Consider the following 9,267-nt stretch of genomic DNA (forward strand, 5'->3'; position numbering starts at 1 on the left):
ATGGCACAGGCAGCAAACCAGATCCTCGACTGAGGCGGGAGAGTGTCAGTGCCTGCCCTGTAAGAGATCCACAGGATTGTCACCTCTTACCACTGGCTGTAACAGCAGCACGGCCACAGCCCTGCTGTGCTGAAGCAGCCATCTCTCAGTGACCAGGTGCATCAGGAACTAGAAACTTTGGGGGTCTTAGCAGGTGAGGGTAGACTGAAACAAGAGGAAACCTGTTTGTGGTAGAGGAGGGTAACTGCTGACTGTGTGGACATTGGAAGGGTGGATGCTTCTTAATTTGTTCTTGTTTGATTTTAAGCTAAGGGAAAGGCTTGGAATAACCCTGGGTGAGAGGCCTCCTACCTTGGTACCTGTGTCCCATGTCATGATGTGCATGAACTGTGGCTGTGACTTTACCCTCACTCTGAGGCGACACCATTGCCATGCCTGTGGGAAGGTAAGAGTTGCATGAGCTTCTCCAGGAGGCTTTATTCACACCTTTGGGACACTGGCTGCCATTGCTCTAACATCTACAAACCCATAGCAACATCAAGACCAGAATCTGACTTCTCACATAACTCACTAGGAACAACAGTAACCTTCCCTTGAGGGTCAAATGAATTCCCAAAGATAGCAGCTGAAGGCTCACACGGTAATGGTTGCTGTGTATCAGCCATAGTATCTGATACACAGCTAGGTCTAGAGACAATGCACTAAAAAGGCTGTGTTCTGGACCACAGCAATAGCACATCTAGCCCATGTCCCATCCCTAATAACAGCTGGTAAAATTATCTTCCAAAAGAAGTGAAGAAAAGCAGCAGCAGAGCATGGTTTGGGCAGTGACCAAAGGGAGAGCTTCCTCTGTGCTCCACTGAGGAGCTGCTGCCTTTGGCCTTAAACCCAAGGGGATCTGTAAGCTTGCTCAGTTTTGTCCTTTTCTGGCTGACTAGAGATTTGTTTATACACATAAACCTGCTGCTCTCTTAAACTGTGGCTGTCTTTTAGCCTCAGTGATTCTTTTTTTTTTAACCACACTACCACTATTTTTTTCTTGTCTGAACAAGTAATTACTAAACCTTTTTTCTAATTCCCCAGAGAAAAATCAGTCTGTACCTACAAAAGGATATTGCTTACGAAACCAATGTTACTAACAAGTTAGTAACAAAACAGAACTGCTATTAGGTGATCTCTGTGTGATTCACTGGTGGGGAAGCTCTGCGCTCACGGGGAGAGGGGCACAGCAGCAGCATACACCAGAGTGATTGGTTCCGCTTGGCTTGCAGCAGTGCAAACCCAGAGCAGCCACGTTTCCCTCAGAGACTGACCCCGACTGCCACCCTTTTAGAAGAGTTGCATCTGGCCCAGTCTCTGTCTCCCTCCCCCAGGCAGCTCAGAGGGTGCACAGCCCACTGCCACTGACATGCATCTCTCCTTGCTGCAACAGATCGTATGTCGAAACTGCTCCAGAAACAAGTACCCTATGAAGTACCTCAAAGATCAAGCAGCCAAGGTCTGTGACAACTGCTATGTGGAACTTAAGAAAAGAGGTAAGATTCCTTCTCTCGGCAAAGCTCACAAAGCCATTTCCTGCTATAGAATAGAGAGATTTGGGGATCTGCCCACCACCTTGAGTACTGTTGAGGAGCATTTCTTCTTCCAAGCACCAGGCGTGTGTATTAAGGTGCCAGGAGTGCCAGGCTGCAATTTAGAATCATAGAATCAATCAGGGTTGGAAAGGACCACAAGGATCATCTAGTTCCAACCCCCCTGACATGGGCAGGGACACCCCACACTAGATCAGGCTGCCCAGAGCCTCGTCCAGCCTGGTCTTAAACACTGCCAGGGACGGGGCCTCAACCACCTCCCCGGACAACCCATTCCAGGGCTTCACCACTCTCATGGGGAAGAACTTCCTCCTCCCCTCCAGCCTGAATCTCCCCACCTCCAGCTTCATTCCATTCCCCTTAGTCCTATCACTGTCATCATACTGAAAGAGTTGGGGCTGTTCAGTCTGGAGAAAAGAAGGCTCTAAGGTGACCTTATGGTGGCCTTCCAGTATCTGAAGGGCTCTAAGGGCTTCTCTGGCATTTTGATAAACAAGCCAAAAACTGTGTCCTGTGAGGAGTAGCTAAAGACTCTGGATTTGTCTAGTTTGGAGAAAAGAAGGCTGAGGGGTGACCTCATCACCCTCTGCAGTTTCCCGAGAAAGAGATGTGGGAGGGAGATGCTGAGCTCTCCTCCCTGGGATCCAGGGACAGGTCACCTGTGAATGGTTCAAAACTGTATCAGGAGAGATTCTGACTTGACCAGAGAAAACATTTCTTTACCCAGCAGATGGTCAAACCCTAGAAGAGGCTTTCCAGAGAGGCATTTGATGTCCCAATCCTGTTAGTGCTTAAGAGGCATTTGGGCAATGCCTTTAATAACATGCTTTAACTTTTGGGCAGCCCTGAACTGGTCAGGCAGGGGCAGGCTGTGGATGGAGTCTGTCTGGACTTCAGCAAGGCCTTTGACACTGTCCCCCACAGCAAACTCCTAGCCAAGCTGTCAGCCCCTGGCTTGGACAGCAGCTCTCTGAGCTGGGTTAGGAACTGGCTGGAGGCTGAGCCCAGACAGGGGTGGTGAATGGTGCCACAGCCAGCTGGCAGCCAGGCACTAGTGGTGTGCCCCAGGGATCAGTGCTGGGCCCCATCCTCTTTAACATCTTTATTGATGATCTGGACGAGGGCATCGAGTCCATCAGCAGTAAGTTTGCAGATGACACCAAGCTGGGGACAGGAGTTGATCTGTTAGAGGCTAGGAGAGCTCTGCAGAGGGACCTTGCCAGGCTGGACAGATGGGCAGAATCCCAAGGGCAGGAGATTGAACACATCTGAATGCCAGGTTCTACACACTGGCCACAGCAACCCCAGGCAGCACTACAGGCTGGGGTCAGAGGGGCTGAGAGCAGCCAGGCAGAAAGGGACCTGGGGGTACTGACTGACAGCTGGCTGAACATGAGCCAGGTGGCCAAGAAGGCCAGTGGCATCCTGGCCTAGATCAGGAACAGTGAGGACAGCAGGAACAGGGAGGTCATTCTGCCCTGTACTCAGCACTGGTTAGGCCACACCTTGAGTCCTGTGTCCAGTTCTGGGCTCCTCAGTTTAGGAGACATGTTGAAATGCTGGAAGGTGTCCAGAGAAGGGCAACAAAGCTGGGGAGGGGTTTGGAGCACAGCCCTGTGAGGAGAGGCTGAGGGAGCTGGGGTTGCTTAGCCTGGAGAAGAGGAGGCTCAGGGGAGACCTTCTTGCTCTCTCCAGCTCCCTGAAGGGAGGTTGTAGCCAGGTGGGGGTTGGTCTCTTCTCCCAGGCAAGCAGCACCAGAACAAGAGGACACAGTCTCCAGCTGTGCCAGGGGAGGTTTAGGCTGGAATGTGCTGCCCAAGGAGGTGGTGGAGTCACCATCACTGGAAGTGTTTAGCAAGAGACTTGATGGGGTGCTTGGTGCCATGGTTTAGTTGATGAGATGGTGTTGGATGATGGGTTGGACTCGATGGTCTCAAAGGTCTCTTCCAACCTGGTCTGGTCTATTCGATTCGATTCCTTCAAAGAAAACAAGCTGTGTTTTGTGCTTTGTCAGCCTTCTTGAAGGCTTCCTTCAAGCAGCTGCAGGTTATTACCTTAACCTAGGTTGCTAAGAAATCCACCCATCTAATCAGACTTGAAGGGGTGATTTGAAAGGAAAGCTCAAATACAAAGCAGATATGGAAGAGGCATTGTGCTTGCCTTAGCCATCTGCATTTGTGCACTGTGTCTCTCTTACCCCTAATCAGACCTGTACCAATTCATCCACTTCCCCCTTCCCTTCCTGAATGTTCTTAATCTTGCAGAGCGCCCACTGAGTGTGAGCTTCCCTCCAACTTCATCCAGGTGTTCAAGCAGTGCCTTCTCTTCTGTCTTCCACAATATTCATTATTCATCTTTTAAGAAACAGAAGAAGATTCCTTCAGCTCTTACGGAGGTAGGACCAAGCTGCCCAAGAAATGCAAGAACCTGTAGAGAACTGTGTGCTCAAACCTCAGCAGCTGTGTGCAGTGGGCTCAGCCCCTGCCCAGGGCTACTTTCACCATGCAATTATTTTATTTCTGTTTTTCACTGTAGTGTTTAAAATACAAAACACTGAGCTCTGAAGCTTCCTGAGCCCATCAAGAAACCCACTTAGAGCAGTGGGCTTTAATTCAATCATCAGCCTATGAAGTCTTTAGAAAACTTAGAGAAGTTCAAGGTGCTACACTGCACAAGGCAGACCACAGTGCCAAGTATCAGCAGAGCACACTATCCTGTTGACGAGTTACCTAACTTCTGAAACCTTGCTCTGATTCCCAGACAGCTAAAAGAGCACTTCTTTAGGGAACAGACTCTAGTCCTTAGCAGTCAATTCAGGAGCATACGTGTTTCATCAGACACTTTCCCTCCAGCTCAAACCAAATTCTTACAAATCAAATGGGTAAAGTCTTCATCCCACCAGTGTGAACAAGTAACATTCCCACCAGTTTCAATGGGGCCAGGATTTCTCCAGCTCTCTTAGCTTTCTTTCCAGGAACAAGGTGCCAAGCATGCTGATGTAAGCTGCCCGTTGTGCTCAAGCACAGTAAGCTGCTTCCATTGCACTGAAATCAGCAGGTGTTTGCTGTTGTGTTAAAGAAAACAGGATGCAAGTGTCTTGCTGGACTCACTGTGCAGCTGAGGCACTGGAGTCTCTGGAGGGCTGTGCTAAGGTGAAACAGCCAAAGCCGTGAGCAGGTAACAGACAGACGCTGAAGGCCAGCAGGAGCAGCAGGCACCGCTCAGAAAAGGCCTCTGCCCGCAAGGACGCAGCAGAGCACTGCTGCCAGCTCTGCCCAGAGCACTGCCCTCTCACTGCACAGGTTTCTGGCAGTGCTGCCTTGGCATCTCTGCCCTTTGTTTCTAAATGCAATACCATTGCAGTTTGCTGCTGTAACTAACAATGCAGGAAGCACTGGGTGCTACTCAACACCTGGATCTTTGGGAACATTAAGCACTTAGATCTCAAAATACCTCGTCAGAGGAGTAACTTCTCAGAAATATCTAACAAATGAAGCCTGGTCATATCAAGTGATTAGCATAAACAAGTGTAAAGCCCTTGCAAAGTCCTCACTATACCCACATCTTAAAAGCCTTCAGCCACAGTCAGTCCCTCTTGGAAGCACATACTTCTAGTATTAAAAAAAAACAGACCTGGGAAAAGGGACAAGTTCAGCTTCTCTGAACACAGCTGTAAACATGCTGACCTCAGGAATAACTCAGCTGCTTATTTTTCATCAGTTACTGAAAACCCAGGAATCTTCACACAGTTTAAAGAACCATAACACAATGCTTTTCCTTTTTCTGTCCCAGTATTTTTGATAGTCTACTTATGGTTTCACCGACATAGACCTGATTGGCTGGTGTGATGCAAGCATGCATAATCAAGAGGGGAAAAGCTCTCTGCTGTCACAAATCCTGCTTTTTCCTACCCTGCTCTAGGTGGCAGCCTCAGGAGAGGGAGCTACCATCAGTGGTTACCTCAGCAGATGCAAGAGAGGCAAAAGACACTGGAAGAAACGCTGGTTTGTTATCAAAGGCAAAGTCCTCTACACCTACATGGCAAACGAGGTACTGTGCAACCTGCCTTGAAATGGTTTCCCAAGTTTCCTTCTGTACTCCCTACAGGCAGCACAAGTAAATGTGAAAGGTAGAAATGACAGTTCTCACAACTACCTGCCTTCTGGGACCTAGTCCTAACAGAGTGAGTCCCCAGGGAGCTGAGCTTACCAGGGCGGGCCCAGCCACAACAGTAGCTAAACCTCAGCAGCCCTCTTCACAAACTGCCCTTCCTTGGCTTCCTGCTATTATAAACTGTCAGTCACTGTGCACCTGAGTCTGCATATCCACACCTAAAGATTTCAAGGTCCTTAGGTGTTCTCTGGTGCACTTGGTAACTGCAAGATGTTTTGTGGATAAATGGTGCTATGATCCATTTCTGGTGGGGAAGAGAATCTTGTAGTTGTGCAAGTATAAACAGGGCAAGACAGAAGGGTGATCTCCAAAGAGAGTACTGCTTTGTGTGCTGGCCTGTAAGCTCCTCCTTACAGCCAAGGAGGCTGGATATCAGCTAAACCATTCTGTATGTACTTTGTCACTTTGCAGCCCCTTTCCTTGTTTTAATTTCTTCTCCGTCAGGAACAGCTGCAACACAGGAAAGCTGAAGTAAGTGATGTAGAGTTTGGTTGTACCTGATGGATTTCATAAGCAGAAAAATGCATTTTGCTGAGCAAAGGGCACAGGATGCAAGAACTGTTGTAAGAGCAATATTTGGTACTCTAAGCCTGCAGAATACTTTTTGAACATCAATTATTTAAACTTTCATCACCAGTGTGATGGTTCCAAGAAGGAACATTATCCCCTTTAAACAGATGAGGAGACTGAGGCACAGAAGAGTTCGTGATTTGGCCAGCAATTCAGACTATTAGCATCAAATTCTGTATCCAATACATCTACCTCACCTCTGCTAACCTTAAAAGTGGCTCAACGCTAATTACACTTTGCATCCCCAGCCTGCAACTCAGCTTCTAAGAGCAGAAGCAAAGGCAAGACACAGAGCTACAAAACACTATCTTAGCACAGTGGCCCAAACCGCAGCAATCAGTGACAGCTAAACCAGAACTCACTTAAGGCTTCTTGTTTTATTTAACTTGTACAAAACAGCACCTGGCAAGCAAAATTCATGGATGTTTCTTGGGTGTAAATTAACAATTAATTGTGTTATCAGCTCAGAAATTTCCAAGCAGTGCTTTTGACAAGTGTGCTGAGAACGTGCAGTGCTAAGAAAGCTGCTGTTGCTATCAAAAGAACACAACAAGGCACCAAGAAGGGTACTACTTGCACTCAGCAAATAAAAATGGATAACTGTGAGTGGGTCTCAGGCTTTCAGAACTGTTCCTGTCCCATACTCTCAGTGACCTCTGGTTTGCTTCCTGGACTCTAACATCAGAGACAGCCACTAATGTAACAGCTAATTTGACCTTCATGGCCATGGATGGTTGTGATGAACTGGACTTTCAGAGGTGGTTTTTGAATTTAAGACTAAGACTAGCTGATCATGTGCAGTACAGAGGCACTGCTCCTGCTGAGTAGCCCCCAGTATTGCTTTGGCAGAGCTGTCAGAGAGGGGCTGTATCACTATCTGGTTTTCAGAAAGCTCCTAAATTGTTACAAGGCTTCTAAATGTTGGATCGCTCTTCATTTCTTTCAGGACAAGGTTGCCACTGAAAGTTTGCCTTTGCTGGGTTTCACTATTGCTGCAGAAAAAGAGGAAGGGAGTGCAGACACCGTTTTCCATCTCTACCACAAGCAGACTCTCTTTTACAGCTTCCGAGCAGAGGACAACAGCTCGGCACAGAGGTAACGGTGCAGGGCTCCACCGAGCCAGAGGGCAGGTCCCAGAGCTTGCGGAGGGCTTTCTCCTCCCTTTCACTACAGAAATGCCTTCCTCACAGCAGCCTCAGCCTGGGCACTACACACAACTACGTGTGACTGGCCTGGGTGATGTGAAAAATCTACCTGGCACTTCCCGGCTCCTTCAGGAAGGAGACTTTGAAGCCTTGTGCAAGAAGACAAGGAGGATGTCTCAGGTTAATGAGCCTAGGAGTCTGTCAGCTGCAATTGCTGCACAGGAACTTCTATGCTTTGTGTTCTGCCTACCCAGCTCTCGGTGCCGTCGCCAACACGTGGTTAGATTTCCCAATCGAATGCTACTGCTTCCACGTAACAGTCATGAGATTGCTAAAAAAATGGCAGCACCTCAACATACCCAGGGAAGGAAATAACTCTTTATGGGAGGTTTTGTTGCTTTTAAATATACCTCAGGGGTTTCATCTTTCCTACTCTAAGACAGCACTTGTACTGCCCTTGAGCTTTTACAATCAATCACTGGTAAAGGTGGTACTGGAACACAAGAGTTCCCTGCTTTAATCACAAAACCAGGGATCTTCACTAAAGCTGGGATGGGAAACAGGCTTCAGGCTGTACTTCTCTCAAACTTCACATGCTCTTGACACACAGTGTGATGTGCACCACTTTGTCTTTCCTGCCCTTCCCAGGTGGATTGATGCCATGGAAGAAGCATCGATATTATAGCAGCTGGCACCCAATGGACTTGAATCAATCCTCAGCTCCCCACACACATCCAGCAGCCCTCTTCTGTCTTACCAAACTGAACAGTGTGTTTCAGGCAGACTGGCTATATACACTGGATATGAACTGTCTCCAGATTGTGCTTCTTTCTTCCCTCTTCATACACCCCCATTTTTGCAAATGGAAACTTTAAAGTAGAGGCTGTTGGTGGTGATCTTTGTGTCTGTGCAAGTTCAACCTGTACTATAAGCTTCTTCTCTGATCTCACAGTAAACTGTGTTTCACATCAAGACAAGAAAATACTTGGAACTTCTGACTACAGTAAGTAACAGGCTTGATTTTACTTACTCTAGAGCACTATCCTATTTCATTGGTTTGGTTTTGATGTCTGCCATGAAATGTGTAATGTAGTAAACAACAAATGCTCATTTAAAGCACTTTATTATTTTTACTGGACCATGGCTTCATCTTCTCATGTTTCTAAGGAGTTCTGTGGCAAATTTATGACTTGCCCATTAATGAGCACCAGCAGGAAATTATGCCCCGTATCTGCTAAATTGCTCCCACAGAAAATGAACCAAGAGCATCTTCAGTGTACCTGGGCTACCAGCGCTTCACTGGCCAGAGTCCAGGATAATTACTTATGACCAGTTTGCAGTTTTACAGATCACTGCATAACTCATGTTAAAGGTTTTGATTTCATACCACTGCAGTGCTTTTACAACATACTTTACTAGCTCTGCAAATCCAGATGGTGAATTGGGTCACTTCTCCCTAAACACTGCATCAGACTCAAACTTTTAATTTATTGTAAACCTACAGACAGCTTTTTGTTGAACACTACCTAGCAGCGTTAAGATTTTTATCACCTATTTAAGTAGTCTCTTTTCAAAGCTCCTGCTGTTTCTGCCCCTTCTGCTACAAACAACACCATCAGAAGCCGAACCCATGCAGGCAGTTCACGCTGTGGAACGTGCTGCTGGGCTGCACCTGCTCTGCTGGAGTGCTTTGGAGCTCCTATGGCCAGACCTCTCTTACATCCAACTGCTGTTGTGCACTACAGATCCAGAGCTGGATTCTCAGCAGCCAAGCATCTGGGTCACTT

The 9,267-nt window shown here is 47.5% G+C and overlaps 1 protein-coding gene across 1 annotated transcript in view; it reads left to right on the forward strand.

The window, feature by feature from the left end:
* Positions 1-8,954, forward strand: part of FGD5 (FYVE, RhoGEF and PH domain containing 5) — an 84,668-nt gene extending 75,714 nt beyond the window's left edge. The window contains exons 16-21 of the mRNA XM_054179687.1: positions 308-445; positions 1,433-1,535; positions 3,857-3,987; positions 5,514-5,642; positions 7,282-7,430; positions 8,129-8,954. Of these exons, the coding sequence (XP_054035662.1) occupies positions 308-445; positions 1,433-1,535; positions 3,857-3,987; positions 5,514-5,642; positions 7,282-7,430; positions 8,129-8,165 (687 nt within the window). The 3' untranslated portion in view covers positions 8,166-8,954. The remainder of the gene's footprint in view (positions 1-307; positions 446-1,432; positions 1,536-3,856; positions 3,988-5,513; positions 5,643-7,281; positions 7,431-8,128) is intronic.
* Positions 8,955-9,267: the final 313 nt, after the last annotated feature.

The sequence above is a fragment of the Dryobates pubescens genome, chromosome 1 (assembly GCF_014839835.1).
Source record: "Dryobates pubescens isolate bDryPub1 chromosome 1, bDryPub1.pri, whole genome shotgun sequence".
Taxonomy (NCBI): domain Eukaryota; kingdom Metazoa; phylum Chordata; class Aves; order Piciformes; family Picidae; genus Dryobates; species Dryobates pubescens.